The sequence below is a fragment of the Neolamprologus brichardi genome, chromosome 5, assembly GCF_056152115.1.
Source record: "Neolamprologus brichardi isolate AB-2024 chromosome 5, ASM5615211v1, whole genome shotgun sequence".
NCBI lineage: Eukaryota > Metazoa > Chordata > Actinopteri > Cichliformes > Cichlidae > Neolamprologus > Neolamprologus brichardi.
This window is the reverse complement of record NC_142108.1, coordinates 18,035,151-18,054,201: the sequence shown is the minus strand read 5'-3', so window position 1 is coordinate 18,054,201 and position 19,051 is coordinate 18,035,151. Positions and strand designations below refer to the sequence as shown.

Sequence of the window (19,051 nt, the reverse complement as noted above, 5' to 3'; positions counted from 1 at the left end):
ATATATTATATAATAATCTGCACATCACATTGCCACATGCCAGCTCCAGATCTCAGTGAGGTGTGAGTGTTCTGCAAATTGAAACACAACACAGTTTACAGTGTGCAGTAAGCAGAAAACAGCATTACCATGTCTCTGTAGTTGGGGTAGAAGGTCTGATCAATGAGCGGAAACTTATCTGAACCCAACCTCTTCTGATTGTTGATCAGCTGGGAAAACTAGAGGATAAGAAAAAAAGAGAGAAGCAGCAATATGGTGCACACGTAAGAAATATATGCAGATTAATCATATAGTAATAATGTTATAATGCTTGCACTCTGTTAGGTGTTTATTCTACACGAGTCTCCTAACTGACAACTTAAAAATAAAATCGTACAATTATGATGTAGAGTGATTAAAATACTCTTTAGATAATTGCAGCTGTAAATTTGTGCTGTTGAAATTCTCTTACAGCCCAAGGTTTGTCACAGAGGTTGTAGATGGAGTCCAGAGAGTTGATTGAGGGGATGCCAGCATACTGAAGACCAATGATTAAGTTCCTAAAATCCTCGTTTTGGGCCATGCTGAAGGCATGCTGGCGCACCAACACAAAGTCAGGCCTGAATGACCTGGAATGCAAAAATAAAGGCAGGTGAATAAAGAATAAATGGATAGGTTTGGTTTCTAGGTGTTCTGTGCTTATATTCACAAGTTCTTATGTGATCAAAGCCACAGAAAAGCGACATGAGGGTGTTGCTGTGTTTAATCAAATAAAACTGGAGGGCATAAGGTGCACTTTTGGATGGAAAACGACAAAGATTATGAAAAAGTAAGTAAACTCGCACAGCTACAAAACAAATAAGCTTAGGCTTATCCATGAACAAAAAAATGAAGCGTGAAAATACAAATACAAACTTAGATCTCTCCTCAAAGAGTAGATTCTCATCTTTGAAGCACTCTTATGAGAGAATCTTTCTTTGAATAATACATGAAGAACTTTGAAGGTAAAAGAAGTCTTGTATACTTAATTGAAATTAAATGTATCACATTATGTGTACAGTAAAATGACACAGCCCACTGATAAGCATTACCAGCAACTCAAAACATCACAGTTATCTTCTGTGTCCACATGGAGAGTGAAAAAGGTTTGTTTTGCTTTGTGTGGAGTCTCTACTTGGATGTTTCAAACAGTCAGTTTGGATGAAAACTTGTGGATCTGGAAGCCCTTTAAGAAAATTGAGCAGTTGCTCTTGGGCGAAATGACCTTTCATGTTTGAATACATTACCTAAAGCATGAGCAGATTATAAAAGGGGCCAGGAGATAGTTAACTAAACACATACCCATTAAATTACTGTATATAAAAGTTTCTCTCAGGAAGGATCTTAGAATTAGTTGAAACACTATAATTAGTCGTTTAATAATAATTCGAGTCTTGTTTTGAGCATTTAATCAATCAACAAAAAAAAATCTGCTTTTACTTCTTTGCCACTGCTAAACAGAGATTAACACGGACACAATTTTATCGATACCCGTGCAATTGTTAGTTCTGCTTAGAGTTCTGATTCTTTATTGATTGTCTGATTGATTTCTGTGTGGAAAAAATGCAAACTGTTTTCTACTGCAGAAACAGAATAGGAAAAAAAGGTCTCCATTTAAAAGCTCCACTGCAATAAACCTGACATCTTTGTTTTGCTGTCAGAAAAAGTCCCAGCATTGATAAAGGGAAACACTACGTTTGAAACATTAAACACTATATTTGCCAATAAAAACATATTTAAAAGTAACCAATCAACAATGTAGTAACTCTAAATTATGACATATTTCTCTTATATTCCTCCCCTTCATAAAATTTTGGACAACCCAAATACTTTGCTACTTAAATTAGCTGCTAGAAAACAGTGAGTTTTACTACTTGTATGTCTCACCTTGCTTTTTCTTGGTATAACATTGAAACCTCAATTTATTATTTTAGTTATTTCGTTATTTTATTGCCCCAAGCCGGAGGTAAAACTGGGGTGGGCAAGAAGCTGTTTGAGCCTTACACACATTCTGTCCTGCTGGGAAATCCCATCATGGCAGGTGAAAATGAAGGTGGTGAAAATACTACTGTCAGAGAGGTGGCTGTGCACAGTTAACAATGATGACGACTGCAGTGCAGTAAAATCTAACTACTGAGAGGTAATGAGGGATTGTTATGCACAAGTGAAAAGAAATAAATGCTAAATTGCAGAGAGTAATATGTTCCCAGTGGGGTTTTTATTGATTTAAAGTCCTTTTTGTTGATTTTCTGTAATATTCTACATTTGAAACTGTGTAGGTCTTCATACAAAAAACACCCACAGCACTGAAGCTCAGAGAAGCAATTTATGACCAGAGGGTTAAGGTCAGAAACAATATTCAGTGCAGCTCAACTCACTGAATGGCTGACGCTGACAGGACATGACTCCTGTTATTTTTTCTTTTGTCCCTGCATGCACGTATGACAGCGAGGGAATGTGAGGAAAAGCAGAGAGAGAGGTGTGAGAAAGACTACAGTGAAGAAAGAGATGTAGAGAGGAGTGAAAGGAGACAGACAGAGAGTGAAAACTCTGCCGCAGTGTGACCACCACCAGCTCTTCATGCACTGAGAATACTAATCAGACACTCCAACAAACTAAAGGACTCTGGTGGAGAGGACAGAGCAATTAATGTGACTGTAACCTCTTCATTACTGGCAGTAAGGCTCATCAGTACTACCCTCATTCAATGTTGCCAAGAAAGCCACAGCAATCCAAACAAGCTTTCAGTATGAAATGAAACTAAAGCGATGGTTGTCACATGTATAAACGATGTATTCACATAGATGCAACATGCACAATTTCACACACATTAACTGTTTTTTGAAAACGAATATGCAGACGTTAGGCATACTCTGGCCATGCATGCACTGGGTTTTTGGAGCAAGCCAATCCCACTCAGGTAAAGTGGAGATGAGACAGAGCTTACATTTCTTATTATCTTTTTTATTTTTTCTGTCTACAAACCCACCCGTTAGTAATTTATGCATAAATTCCAACTCACATACATCCTTGTAGTGTACTGCTTTGTATTGAGTCAGTCACTTGTACCACTATCCCTAATATTAGTACTATTCGTATATCTTTATTTATAGATTGTTTTGTCACTGCCAGGATCATTGACCCAAGCCCTTTCAGGTTATTCTTAGTTTCTTTTGTTTGAGATTCCATAAGTGAACCACACCAACCCAAAGTTCATTTTCTTTGCTTTAGTAATTTCTTGAAAGAGGCTAAAACATTTTTAATGGCCTCTTGAAGACTTCTCATCAAATAGCATGATTCCTTTAGCGGAGCGTTGTCCTGTTTAGCCTAAAATCCTATGTGTGTGGCTGAGCATATGGATGCTCTCGATATCAATAATCAAGCACCACAACAATTAGCAAAAGAGATTCCGTTTTTCCTGGATAAGCAGACCCAAAATGGTTCAGATCACAAACAATCAATGAGTAAATGCAACACTGTTGCATTTACTGAAATTGCTGTAATAGACTTTGCCACGTTAGCTGTTTTTCGGGGAGTTTCACATACTGATGCTATGAATACAGACTATGGCCAATGTGCATTAACATACATTAAAAAATAAGCAATTAAATCCAAATTTTGGTTTGTGTGTCTGAGTATGTGGAGGCTAGCTATCTATACATTCACTGAAGAGTTTGCCAAATGTTCTGTGAGTACTGCTAAAATACCACCCAAATGCAAAAAGTGCAAAGTGTTTCAACATAAATAATGAGAAAACAAAACTTTTTGTTATTGCTTCATTTTTCATACATAACAATTAAAAACAAAACAAACCACCCCCCCAGAAATTGTTCAGTAAAGACAGTATAGATGTAGATTGTGCAGTGGTCTAGACATAAAAGATCTTCGGGGATCGAGGTTACTTAGCAACGCAGTATCTGAGCAGTTAGGAACTCCCCGCTTTGACTTGAAATCAATGAACACGCTGTAATTACAGAATCAATTGTAGGTGCATTCAGGTCGAAAAACTGTGCATCACACGGGCAGACAGCAAGACACACTGAGGTTTATGTTGGAAACTCGTTCATCGCCTCCACACAAAGAATAAGACTTCCGTAGACATGACACAGCTGGGACAGACGAGTGTGAATCATTTTGCCCGCAGTAATTTAAAGTCTGCCTTACTTCACATAAGCTTCAGCATTTGGCCCTGGTCATTGTGTGAGCATGTGCAGGCCAGCCCATCATAAAACTAATGCTACACCCTTCATTTCCTGTTGGTTTTTTGCTTGTTTTACACCAGTAGGAGCTACCGTCTTGCTTAATATGTCCCAGTCTTCAGCCAGGACACTGGTGTCTCTGTCAGTGTGGTTTGTGGTGTGTGAGCATGTCTACAGTATAGGCAAATCTACTGTACCGCCCTGCGGGTGATGGTTGTGGTCATACGCCTCTGCTCTTTTTCCACTGATCAGAGCTTTCAGTAAACAATGTTCATTCTTTCCAAATGCACTCTGAAGCTTTTCTGTCTTACAGAAACGACGCTAACTGATGCATAAATATGGTAAATCAGGGCTAAAACTGTAAGTTTGCTCTTGCCCTTTCACAAGGATTCAAAGTGGTGGTAATTTTCCAAGGACTTATTTGTGTTAAGTGGCTGTAATTTAAGAGGAGAATCATTTGTGTCACGTGCAGCGTTGTGCCTTGTGCTCCTTTGTGTGCCCTTGCAACAGCAGTAAAATTACAAAGTTTGGTGATTTTGTGAAGATGGTGTAGGTTTGGCTTTATGGCATTACTGTAGGCAAAGTTAGTTAATGGTTACAGCTGCATTGTGTTTGCCATCAAAAGCTCTTGTTGCTTACTGGTGCACTTCATGTGCGTTTACTATTTTCTGTGAGAACCAAGGTGAAATTATCTCACAAAGATCTCACAAATGTCATTTACACTGTTTATTTTGTGTTGTTTCTGATGAACACAATACCACACAATGTCCTGCTCCTGTCTCTCTTTATGTTTTGTTTCACTTTCAGTAACATCAGAAAAAGATGAATGACACCGAAAGCTAAAGCAATGCTGACAGGTGTCTTGCTGGTAAGTTACAGAGTGGGTAGAAGTCAAGTTGGGTTTTTTTTCATATGCACTGTCGTCATTTACACTGTTTATGAATTTGTGTTGTTTCTCTTTCCAGTTTGGGATTATTCCTGTTCAATTTTACTCATTAGGATAATGATGTTTTAACAATTACTCTGTCTCTATGTGTGTGACAGTGTGTGTGTACGTGTGATGCTGACCTGACAACTTTGGTCCCGCCCCTGATGACCTGCATGTCCACATTACAGGTCCCGTTTGAATGTGAGACGAGGTTGATCTCTGAGAACTCAGCCTACGTGGCGAAGGAGAAAAGAAGACAATTTAATTAGTTATGCAATGTTGATACAATCTGATGCTTATGATTGGTTATTTGTGCTTTTAATAAATAACATTGTTTCATTGTTGAAGGTTTTTGTGCAGGAAATTCTGTCCAATGTGCTATTTCTCTCTCTCATAAAGCTACTTTCACAGCATGCACATTATTCATTATTAATCATTTGAATGAATGAGTCATGGTACAATCAAAACAATTAAAAAAAAAACTTCCACTTTTATCAAATGTCCTTAAACGACACTTTTCAACCTCACAGACTTTTCCTGCTGTTATTTACTTACGCAGTCATGTTGTGTTATGCAGCGTAAATAAACCGTGTGCTTGTGCAGCAAAACAATGTACATGGCTGCTCTTTGGTGTGGTCGAAAAAACAGCGAAGATCTGTCTGTGACTCATAGCTGCCGACTTCTGTCTCCACTGGTGTCTATTTCACATCTGTGGTGAGGCTTGAGGTTGTAATTTAACTGTCAACATCTATTAGGTGTGAAACTGTTTGGTGTGAAACCCCAGAGAATAGTCATTTCAAATGCAGTAACCGAGCACTGCAAAAGGATTTTCTGGTTAGTTGGCTGAACCAATATGAAACCACTGCGACGGCCAAATCCTACATCTGAAACAACGTGAGCAAAAATAACTGTACAGCCTAATACACAGGTCCTGTATAATTTTACTGTACTTTTTTTTGTTTTACAAGTCTAGCCAACTGTTCATGCGTGGACACTCACTTTACTGGACAAAGGAGAAGACAGATGAGGACAATAAAATTTTATGATGTTTAAAAACAAAGTAAATCAATGTAAATCCAGACGTATACAAAAAAGTTGATTATTTTTCAAGTTTTCCGCACCAAAACACCTCAAAAAATTTTTAGTGTACGTGAACGTTACATAAGAAAATGTGGCCAAATCAAACAGCTTTGTTTACAAGGTCATCAGCAACATTAGATTTCAACATTAGAGGGACGTCATGTCTTGACAGCAGCTGTATGTGTTAATGTTAAGGTTTAGTTTGCTATGAGGTGACACTATGAGAATCCTGGGGGTAAATGTTAACACCATCAACCTCATATGTTGTTTGACGATGCTATCACTATGGTGTGAAGCAGGTAACATTTACCAGGTTCACACAATCTTGTGTTTAGCCTGTTAGCATTCTAAAATGTTTATCAGCATAATATGACCTAGTGCCTTAAAATACTACTGATGTTTACAGTAATATTTCTAGTTTTCCAAGAGATTTAAGCTAAACTAAAGAGAAAAATTAAATTCCTTTCAGATCATTACAGCTGCGAAAAGGATCTTCTGTTGTTATTAATAATGATACTCAATAGAATATCAGTTCACTTTGATGACTGGCATCTGTTTTCTGTAGCATCACATATTTATTAAATCCAGCATGATACCTGCTCCACTTTGATGTCATATTCCCCAAGGACCTTCTTTCCTCGAAACACTTTGCCCCTGCAAAAGAAGAAAAGTGTTTTAGTTTGCTATTGCACACACCAAACCTCTCAGTTGTCTATGCTGCCCTCTACTGGACAATATAGCTGCTGTGGCACAAATGGGAGACAGAAAATGGAGGCCTTTGTTTGTGCACTTCTAATGGCCAAACTTGCTCATATTTGCATGACGAAGCATATTTTAATGAGCCTTAGAGTAGTAGATAAGAAGGCCATGCTGAAACTGCAGCTGGTCTCATCACACATGGTGGTGACGTTAAATTTTGATCCAAACTGTAAAACATTTTGCAGTTTGAATGATAAATGCTTCCAATAAGTGTGTTGTTCGATGTTTACGTACTAATATCTCGGCCGCCAATCGCTCAAGAGTGACGTAGAAATAGATTGCAAGTAAACACAAACAGGCAGACAGATGGAGAGCAGGCAGGAAAAGACGGACAGGCACAGAGAATGAGAAGAGCAATAGAGGCACACAGACCGTCAGCCAAAACACAAGCAGGATGTTTTTTATTATACACAGGCATCACAAATGGATCGCAGAGTGTTTACTGCCCATCCATCATCAAACCGTACACTGACTCTTAAAAAAAAAAAGCAATAACCAAGAACATGAATCAAAAACAGCAGACTTGTTTTGGGAGTCGCATCTGATAGCTTTTCTTTATGAGTCTTCACCAAATTTATTATGAAATACTTTGTGAGATGTCTTTTCAGGAAACTCCAGGAGACGAGATGCATCTAAAAAGATGGAGAAGTGAGTTCTCCAAACACATTTGGATCCCGGGTAAAACGACTCCCTCTCTAATCTCACTCCTAATTGAACCTCCTTCAATTATTCATTCAAACAGCCATCCTCGGCAAATATTATGCCAGCTCATGTACCACAATTTAACATGACATCAGATTGCACACGCACACATGGCTCCTCTCTGTGCTGTCAATTAAAAATATTTGCAGGGTTTTTTTTTCCACATAACCTCACAGGGACCTCGTGTAATGCGGCACACAGGCATCTGGCTTGTTAGTATGGTTCATTAGGATTAGACCATCTGTGAGAGAAACACTTTGAGGATATGATGCCTTAACTTCTGACAATCAATAACCACACCAACAAATAACCAACCAACCACCAACTTATAACTGCAGCAATATATCTTTATTAGCCCTACTAGAAAGTGATCGTTTTAGTGTATGTCTCAGCACAGGCAGCTGATTAAACACACTGCAGTGGTGACACCCATGAATTCACCACTGAAGCCTCTACTGCATCGTGAAAAATGACCACCGCATGCCACGCATCATACTTATGAATGAAAAATGTCATCACTTCCCACAGCAATAACTCAACAAGTTACACCACAGTGCCTCCAAACAGAGTATTGAGAGTCAAACATAGCTGGTGCCTCCGCTGCTGTATGGGTTTAGGAGCAAATGAGGGTTCAGTATGTGTTCAGTATCTGGTGCATGAAGCAAACAATACACAGAGATATGCAATACCAGGGCAACACACTAATGGACAATTATAGAGCTCTACTGAAAGACAGCTGATGGAGCCTCTTTGTTTAATTCCATTAAAAAGCATCATGCTGCTGTCACATAGCAAAATGCAGGACATGCACATAAATATCCTCAACTGAGCTGTAAGTGAATTTCTGGGAGTGAACTTTTACTGGATATGAACAAAGATGACCTGTACATTCAATGTGTGTGTGATGACAAAATGTTGCTGTATCAGATGTCCACAAAGCTGTATTACTGCAATTTATTCTCAGTAAAAATTCACCACTGTCACTGTCACACTTAAGTAGCAAAAGTAAATGCAAACAGGCGACTTTTTACATATCCAGCACACAAGCAGCGACCTTAGCCTGCATCTAGTTATGTGTTCATGCAACTCGATATATCTTGTATTCACTTGTGCTTTTTGCCACTACTTAAAGGAAATGTCTAATTATTTAGCAGCTAAATCCTCCACAGTGTAATTCACCTGCATCTTTGCTGCTTGCTATGGCTGAAAATTAGTTTGGCAGGCTAGTAAATATATCTATAACATAGCTTTAAATATTGCACAGTGCAAATGCTTAGCTGGAACATACAGTTCAATGGTTTGCATTACCTGAAGCTAAAACTACTTGGTTCTCAAAAAATGCAACACTCATGCATGTAACACAGCTTAGAGTCGCTTAAAACCACGTTGAAAAGAGGTAAGGTTTTTGCCTCACCTAGTGGAAAAAAAGCAGTTTCACTTGCAAGTCAAAGTAAACCACTGTAGGTCAGTAGGAGGAAGTCACCCTTTACACACAACCCAGTTTCCAGCAAACCCAGAATAGTATACAATAAGATAGAAGGCATAAAGGTAGAAACAATGCTTTGCCAGCACAGACTTACAGTGGCTTGCAAAAGTATTCGGCCCCCTTGAACTTTTCCACATTTTGTCACATTACAGCCACAAACATGAATCAATTTTATTGGAATTCCACGTGAAAGACCAATACAAAGTGGTGTACACCTGAGAAGTGGAACGAATATTATATGTAATTCCAAACATTTTTTACAAATAAATAACTGCAAAGTGGGGTGTGCGTAATTATTCAGCCCCCTGAGACAATACTTTGTAGAACCACCTTTTGCTGCAATTACAGCCTCCAGTCTTTTACGATATGTCTCTACCAGCTTTGCACATCTAGCGACTGAAAATCTTGCCCATTCTTCTTTGCAAAACAGCTCCAGCTCAGTCAGATTAGATGGACAGCGTTTGTGAACAGCAGTTCTCAGATCTTGCCACAGATTCTCGATTGGATTTGGACACCAGACAGGTCAGGGATAAAGTTATTGAGAAATTTAAAGCAGGCTTAGGCTACAAAAAGATTTCCCAAGCTTTGAACATCCCACGGAGCACTGTTCAAGCGATCATTCAGAAATGGAAGAAGTATGGAACAACTGTAAACCTACCAAGACAAGGCCGTCCATACTTCTTCCATTTCTGAATGATCGAGGGAGGATGTATATTATGAAGAGAAGAGGGCCTAAAACTGAGCCTTGAGGTACACCAGAGGTGACGGGGAATAGACGAGAGCGGAATGATCTTAGTTGAATAAACTGTGAACGGTCGAGGAGATATGATTGAAACCAGGCGAGGGGTGTGTCAGAGATGCCGAGAGAGGAAAGTCTGCTTAGAAGTACAGAGTGAGAAATGGTGTCGAAGGCTGAACTCAGATCTAAAAGGACGAGAATGGTGAGAAGACCAGAGTCAGCTCCGATTAGAAGATCGTTAGTGACTTTAAGCAAAGCAGTTTCTCTACTGTGACATGAGCGAAAACCAGATTAAAAATGTGGAAAAGTTCACAGAGGCCGAATACTTTTGCAAGCCACTGTATGCACCCTCAGGCAAAGACTGTTATATTGAAAGCTTTCTCTCTGTTCAGCATAATGAGCAGTCTCAGGGGGCAGATAGTGTGACTAGTTCTGTTAGGCTGCCAAAAACAAATCATCTCTGACATCTCTAAATTTTCATGTATTAATTACATAGCATCCACTAATGTCTTAAAAAATAAACACATATAGTTGAGCAGAGTTTAATAGTGTTGCCCAGAGACACACACCCACTGCTGCTTTGTTATTCTAGAGAAAACCGAAAAGTGTGTTCAATCCATCAGCAGTGACGGACTACACGGCATTAAAGTGCACTGCAGCAGAGATCAACATTATGAGGAAATATGTACAGAGCAATTCCCCAAAAGTCTATTAGCTTGTGTTAAAGTAACAATTCAATGTAAATTAAATTTTACATTGAACCCCACCATCAAACTGTGTAAACAACATTTGTTGTTAATATTGATCTCTCTGATCTCTCTCTCTCTCTCTTTCTCTCTCTAAATATATATATATATATATATATATATCCATCATCCATCCATTCGCTTCCGCTTATCCTTTTCAGGGTCGCGGGGGGCGCTGGAGCCTATCCCAGCTGTCATAGGGAGAGTATATATATATATATATATATATATATATATATATATATACATATATATGCTGCCTCACTTTTCTTCCCCCGTGTCTTGTTAAGTCTCCATCTCGCTGTTCGATGTTTGCCTGTTGTATTTTGGTAGCTGTTTTCTTCTGTGGCTTGTTCCTGGGTTTACATCCTGTGTCTTGTCATTCTTGATCAGTTTCAGCTGTGTCTGGTTACCTTATGTTTCCAATTTCCAATTAGTTCTTGTGTCTTCAGACCCTCACTTTGCTTCTGTTCTTTGTCATGTTGTACTGTTTAATCTGCGTGCCTTATACAGTTTTTGTTTCTCCTGGAATTTAATCAGCCTAAATAAATGGCTCTGTTTGTTATTGAAATGCAGTTTTGCTTTGTCCTTGCATCTGGGTCCGCACATCTTCATTCTCCAAACGTGACAGCCCATCTTTACTACTGAGAAACTGCCATTCTAAGAAGTTCTTTGTAACACTTGCATGTGTTAACAGACCCCAGCATGACACACATACAGCCCGTGTTTGCCTTGCCACAACTCTTTTTATATCCAATCATGTCACTGACCTGCTACCAATTAACCTAATTAGTTCCTAAATGTTCCTCCAACTGTTTCTTTCCAGTGCCACTTACCTTTCCAGCCTTTTGCTTCCCCCATGAGACATGTTGCTGGCATAAAATTGAAAATGAGCTCATGTTTTTCATAAACATTTAATACACTGTGAATAAAATATGAGTTTATGAGATCTGCAAATCTACAAATCATTGCATTCTGTTTGTATTTACATTTTACAAAACAACTCATTATATATATATATATATATATATATATATATATATATATGTGTGTGTGTGTGTGTGTGTGTGTGTGTGTGTGTGTGTATATATAGGCAGCATATAATTGAAACCCAATAAATGAGTTTACAGCTCAGAAACTAGATTGCAAAATGTGGCTCAAACTAAGGTGAGATTCAGATACTGAAGCTTTTTACTGCTACATAAAAAGCTCAAAGCACCATAAATGCAAGAATCCAAATTTGACTAGAAATAAAGCAAAGCTACCAACGAAAGCCATCAACATTATCGTCATCATTAGACGCTTATGATCTCAGGCAGCACTGTGTTAAAAACCTTCATGGTTCCATCGTGGAAATCAAAGCATGGGTCCATGAACACTTGCAGAAATTTGTGAACACAGTTCACTGTGTAATCCATAAATGTGGAGATTGAGGCAAAAGGAAACCATTCTTTGGTCATACAAATTGAAATGTGAAATTATTTTTGGAAACATATATGCTGCCTGCTCCAGTCTAAGGAACAGAGAGACTGCTTGTTATCAGTACTCAGTTCAAAAGCCTACATCTGTTCCAGCATGCATCAGACCCTATAGAATTAGCAGTTTGCACATCTGGAATGGCACCATCAGTGCTGAAAGGTATATACAGGTTCTAGAGCAACATATGCTCTCATTCAAATGATATCTTTTTCAGGGAAGACCTTTTATATTATAGCACGAAAATACTATACTGTTTACTGAATTATATCACAACAGCAGGGCTTCACAGAAGACTCCAGGTGGCCTCACCAATTGAAAACATTTGAAGAATACAATGTCCCAAAATTGTTGAGCAGCTAAAATCCTATGTCGGGCAGAAATGGGACAACATTCCTCTCCCAAAGGTCCAGCAGCTGGTTTCCTCAGTTCCCAGACATTTACTGCTGTTAAAAGGAGGGGAAATTGAAGGGATGCGACACATTTGGCACATTTTGTTAGTTTAAACATTTGATATGTTTTCTATATCACAGATAAAATATGAATTTATGAGATCTGCAAATCATTGCATTCTGTTCTTATTTACATTTTACACAGCATCTCCAAATTTTGGGAATTGTCTTTGTAAAAGTAAATGTAAGCTTCAACTCATGAACATCAGCCAAATGCATCTGAAGTAAGTTTCTAATGGATTAAGTTGATAAGAGTTAGGGATAAAAGAAATGTCTGCATGGTTACATAATAGTCGAATGGCTTCAATTTAGTAAAAAGAGAAGCGATACACAGTAGCAATTAGTAATGGTTCTGTGTTAAGTGGATGTGTTACTGAAATTGTGAACTTCTGGAACAGATGCAGATATTTCTATGATGTTTTTAACTGTAGAAATGACTCTGTGGGAACCTCATATTCAGATCAGCACACCATTTGTCACATTTGTCTGCAAATTTTAGCAATGCAGTCCATTATAAAATATCTCAAATGACATAGATGGTTTAGATGCATATTTTGTGAACTACAGTAACAGCAGGCCAAATTATCGAGGACTTTTTACTGGTCTAAATGTAACGGTTGAGCTCATTTTTCTATCATTTAATATGATTCCACTTTTGCTATTGATTGGTGGAGTCCATGAGTCTGCAGCAGCCTGTGGAAATTAAGCCTTTCAAATCAATGCATGGTAATGGCAGAGAGACAACAATAAGGAGAGGAAAAGATGACAAAGACAGATGAGAGCAAAAGGCAAAGAAATGAGTGCCAGCAGTATTGCAGATGGGGATACAATGAGTAGATTTAAAATAAAGAAAACATGTTATAGCTCTAGCATCACACTCTGCATAATTCTGCTAAAAAGTCAGATAGTAGTAGATTTTTCAGTTCTTAAAGTTTTTTCTCTGCTCCTAGGCTCCTAGGCACAGAAGAGAGAAACTTCACACCAAAAGCCACACACTTCACGTCTGGCTGCTAAACGGTCATGAAATAGACAGGACCAAATATCTACCCTGAAAGATGTATACATGGCCTAAAGTCTTGTATTATATAATGAGATTTACTTGGCAAGTATACAGTCAATAATCGTGGTATAATGACTGTATCTGCTGCCTATTATATCCTATTATACATACATATATAAACATTATGATAGAAAGTGTTCCTTGGCACTCTATTTCTCCACTCTTTTCTCTCCTATTTTAGCTGTTGTTTACCCTTCAGAGGCATTTTTCCACTTCTCACTCAGTAGTTTTGATAATTGATTCAGTGTGTAGGTGCATCCAAAAGATGCAAGAAAAGAAAAGAGTTGTGCACGAGTGATCATGCAAGGTACTTTGTGTTAAGTGTCGAAATATTATATTGCTGACATATTTGCCTACCAGCAGAGAAGACAGAGAAAAATGTAAGTTGTCAAGTTACGCAAACACTTTGAAAAGAACAAAGCTGTGATTTTAATGAATGAAAGCTGATCTACTGTAGTTTCATATGATCAAGAATGCTTTAATTTTTACAACATGACTGCTGTCCCTTCTTTTGTTGTGGCAATCCGAGCCAGTATTCGCCTTTGCCTCTACTGGATCTACACTTGAGATTGTGGAAATCAAGATTCTGGCTGCTGGGGTAGAAGGGCATTATAAGTGTCTGCTCAAGTGTAGTGAGAGACAGCTGGTGCAAACAGACAATGTAGGTGCATGAAAATGAAACAAAGGGATCGGTGAACTTTGCAGGCTGTACACCAAGAATTCATTTCCAGTCTCTATGGAAACTTTTGGACTACATCCTGAGTATAAGTTATTGTGTCATATGATGGAAAGATGAATAAATAGCATCATCTGAAATCACTGGCTAAGGTGTTTATGTTGGACTACCAAGGAAAGGTGTGAGAAAACAGAAATCCTTAACAGGATATAACTGGAGTATGTATTTATACACTCTTGTTCAAAAAGAGATACCCGCTATTTTGTCATGTTAAACTGTAGATTTTATACAGTGGTGTTTACGAATCCTATTACAGAGCAATGCAAACTGGCTCTAACCACAATATAATGAAACCCTGGTGTATAACTGAGCATGAGGACAGTTCCTCTGAGCCAAAAAGACTGTCTTCAAAAAGACACCGCACAGGTCCTCACAGGCAGCTTCATTAAATACCAGTAAACGATAGACTGTGCTCATTATTGATGGGGAGCATTAATTATTGTTGGATGAAATAAAATCCTCAAAGGTACACTATATTTCACGTTAAAAAAAAAAAAACAGTCTGTTTTCCTTTAAAATGCACTAAAATTCAAAACAATATTTAATAAACATTGAATGAATACAGACATACAGTTAAGTGAAAAATACTTAATGGAACTCTATGCAGTACTGGGAAAACTGGGAAAAAGTACACGCCTACTTCTTCCATATGAATTAAGAGAGTAAATCACCTGATCATCAGCAAGTGTGACCACACCTATAAAAGCAGAAGTTGTGGTTGTTTGCTGGTCTGGAGCACTCAGGCGTGTGTGTTAACACAGAAAAAAGAGAAAAGAGAAAGCCTTCTCCTCGGAACTTCTCTCTAAAAACCTAACATGGCAACATGGCTTTGGCCTTCAAAGTTTTGGAACAATTTTCTTTCGACAGATGAGACCAAAGTGGAGATGTGTGCCCATGTTGCACTGCACCGTGTTTGGTAAAAACCAAACACAGCACAGTAGTGGAGGGATGATGATTTGGGATTGTTTCACAGCCACAGAACCTGAGCATCTTGCAGACATTGAGTCGACAATGACCTCCTCTGTGTACCAAAGTATTCTAGAGTTAAATGTAAGGATGTGATAAAGCTTAGTAGAAACTGAATGATGATACAGGACAAAGATCTGAAGCACAGCAACAATTCTACAAAAAAATAAGTGAAAAAGAAAAGGAGCAAAATTTTGTGATGTCCTAATCATAGTCCAGACCTTAACCTGACTTAAATGTAGTCCCAAGACTTTAAGAGAGCTGTACATAAATGAATATCCACAAACTCCAGTGAACTGAAGCAACATTGTAAAGTGTGATATTAGAGTCTGATCAAGTCATACAAAAAATAATTACTTCAAGTTATTGCTGCTAAAAGTGGCTCGGCAGGGTACAGAGTTTATCATAATCTATCAATTTAGTTTCCAAGCTTTGTCTGACCATGTTGTGACAAGCAGCTTTCTGATGACTCATGCTAGTCGAGAAGGCCACAGTAAATCACTAAGAAACTCACAGACACTGACAAGGCATGAATAGGCAAACATAATTTACTCTCCTGCCTTTCTCTCACTAAGCAGGGTATCAGTCTTTTTCACTGACACTCCGTGCTCTTGCTCAATGTTAAAATTGGTCAGGAGAGCCAGACTTTTGATAGGCTGTGCTGATGGAACAGACACAGCATAGAAACCTTTGAATCAGTGGTATTGACTTGTACATTTTTGCCTTGAGGTGTAGATGTCGCTTGAATTATTTAGCCGCGGACCAGGGGGGCTGTAACCCCTCCTGCTATCATCCTCCTTCAGTGAGCCCTACAGGAAAGCAGGTATCCCAGAGACTGAAGCTCATTTGTGTGTCTAGAAACCACTGCATGTTGTGGAAAGCAGGTCATATGATAAATTATGGCTCCTCTGATTTCAATTAGATACAGAATATTGAAAGTATTAGAATTTACAGGAAAATGGTTTCAATATGTTTGCTGTTCGGGTTTTAATTTAAAATGGAGAAATAAATTTAAGATACATTTTTCTTTTGTAATCGGAAGGTTGCCGGTTCGAGCCCCGGCTTGGACAGTCTCGGTCGTTGTGTCCTTGGGCAAGACACTTCACCCGTTGCCTACTGGTGGTGGTCAGAGGGCCCGGTGGCGCCAGTGTCCGGCAGCCTCGCCTCTGTCAGTGCGCCCCAGGGTGGCTGTGGCTACAATGTAGCTTGCCATCACCAGTGTGTGAATGTGTGTGTGAATGGGTGGATGACTGGATATGTAAAGCGCTTTGGGGTCCTTAGGGACTAGTAAGGCGCTATATAAATACAGGCCATTTACCATTTACATTTTTCTTTTGAAGTTTTTTGGGACAGCAGTGAAATAACTGTCAGTGAGTGATAACTGTTTCGTTGCTGATGGAAGCAAAAACATGACGAATGCAGAGGCATATGTGAGCTTTCTGTTTGTTCCAACTCCACTGCATCAGAAATAGGTACCATTCACAGCAAATACACAACCAAAGCCAAAGTAATCAAATAGCTTCTTAGGAGTGGATTGCCTGGGCTAGCTGACCCTTAATCTGATTGTGTAGCAGCCCACTTCAAGACCAGGCTGAAGGAGACTCCACGACACGCAGGTGGTTGCATGGAGAGGGTCGATGTGACGTTGATTTCTGTACATAAATTTGATAAAATATGATTGTTTGACTTGACTTGTCCAATTACTTCTGAAGTCCCAAACATTGTATAAACTAAAAAATACACTTTATTCGGTTCTAATGCAAACCAACACAAAATAAATCTTATATTTCTTTTTAAAATTGTATGCACTTAAGCACAGAACCTGAAAAAAATACATATAACTAAATATTTATGGTCCGCTCTACGCTTGTACATTTCCTTCAGTAGTGTGATAAATGGGGCTGGAGATGTGTTTATGTCCGTGCAGCAGAAGAGGACTTATCTCTGTGGTTTTGCCTGCGTGATTTTATTACATTACTGTGATAAACACAGACCTGTGGGGCAGACTGCCCTCTCGTGTAGATGCTGAAGCATGCTTCTAAGTTTGCATGTATGACAGCACCCAAATACAGCACAGTGTGTGCTAATGAAAAAGGACTCATCTAGGGAGCATTTTGAAACTAATAGCCTTAGATGATTGTTTTCTTGAGCTTTCGCTTAACCCCACATGCAGATGATTTGTCGTTGGGCTGTGTGTGCTGAGTGTGGCTTTGGTTTTGTGTCTAAGTGTGTGACTATTAAACAGAGGATGCACTGAGAGGGCGTAGGGGCAAAGATGAGGGAAAAAACTACAAAACCAAACACAACATTAAAACCAAAACAATAACAAAACCCCCAAAGCATTACAGCCATAGTGTGACCAATACAGCCAGTCAGATCTGTTTCCGCTCACATTGAATGCTGTGGTATTTGCACTTCACTAATTAGTGGGATGACAAAGCCAGACAATTATCACAAATATGTGGCAAGACTGATTCTCCGGGTAGAAGCACACTAACCTCCTCATTACTGCAAATTGGTGGCTGAGTCAGAAAAGCCTCTATGGCTGTGGTAAAACACTCTGACTGTTTGAGACTGTTGTATTTATGTTTTCCAATGGACACCAGAGTAAAAAAACAAAACAAAAATAAAAACATATTTAACTTAATAAGTTGTTAGTAAAGCACAGAGTTGAATAAGGCAAAACCTAATTGTAGATGAATATATTTCCAGCAATACCAAAGTCAAAAACTCCCAGTTACACACCCGAAGAGTGGCACATATTGCTCTAATTGCCCTGATTTATTGTAGAATGCTTTCTAAAGTCTCTCTCTATACTGTGTCTTGGCAGGAAAAGGAGCTGAAATGGTCAAACAGTAGCTAAGACAGCAGGCAATTAATTCAGCATTTAAGTGATCTGTCTGTGCACGGATTATCTGCACACACTCCTTGAAATGGGTTGCCAGGTTGTTCCGACAGATGGGTTGAAATTGCATTCAGTGCATGGATTGTGTGTGTGGACTGTCTTTTAATAGACAACTTGGAAACTTGGGTATCATTATGATGATACTAATGCATCCAGATTATTCAAAATGAAGTTTGTACCACATGCTAACATTAGCATCATAATAAATGTGATAAAAGATGCACTCAACTTTCTGGGGTGGTTTATCTGCAATTAATCCTCTTTGTTGATTGGTGTTTGTCTGGGCTTTCTATATATTATCATTTCTGTTTAATTTTTTAAATCCCACTGTTGCATATAGCCAAAATGTGTTCACCCATATGGAGCATTTCATCAGTGAGTGCTGATGTTATTTTTGTTTTTGTTTTTTAGTATGTGCATTACATCCCGAAATAGTTCTAGGGGTTTGGAAAAATGGATTACCAGGATGTTAACAAATAAATTAGCAAATATGTTAATTTCAGCGAGAGCCATTGCCAACACAACAGAATAAAACAGTCCAAACTTAATTAAAACGCCATCAACTTAGTAACTTAGTCAACAGAAAGCTTACAAACCGACACCTCAACTCCTCATCAACCAAGAACAGGACAAAACAGTGAATAACACAGAAAATTACAGCTCTCCCCTAAAAACATCCCCTGGCCACTGTAATAGAGAGAAACAAAGGCTAATTCTATGAGGTCTTAGAAGCCATAAAGAAACCTAAGAAAACAAGAAAGCAGCCGCCGCCGCCAACAACAACAACATCAACCCTGAA

The 19,051-nt window shown here is 38.7% G+C and overlaps 1 protein-coding gene across 1 annotated transcript in view; it reads right to left on the bottom strand.

Annotated features, from left to right (window-relative positions):
* syn2b (synapsin IIb) overlaps positions 1–19,051 on the bottom strand; it is an 83,076-nt gene that overhangs the window by 25,738 nt on the left and 38,287 nt on the right. Inside the window, exons 2-5 of the mRNA XM_006783257.3 lie at positions 6,822–6,879; positions 5,286–5,377; positions 452–608; positions 129–218 (exon numbers count right to left, since the gene is read on the bottom strand). Coding sequence (XP_006783320.1) covers positions 129–218; positions 452–608; positions 5,286–5,377; positions 6,822–6,879 — 397 coding nt within the window. The remainder of the gene's footprint in view (positions 1–128; positions 219–451; positions 609–5,285; positions 5,378–6,821; positions 6,880–19,051) is intronic.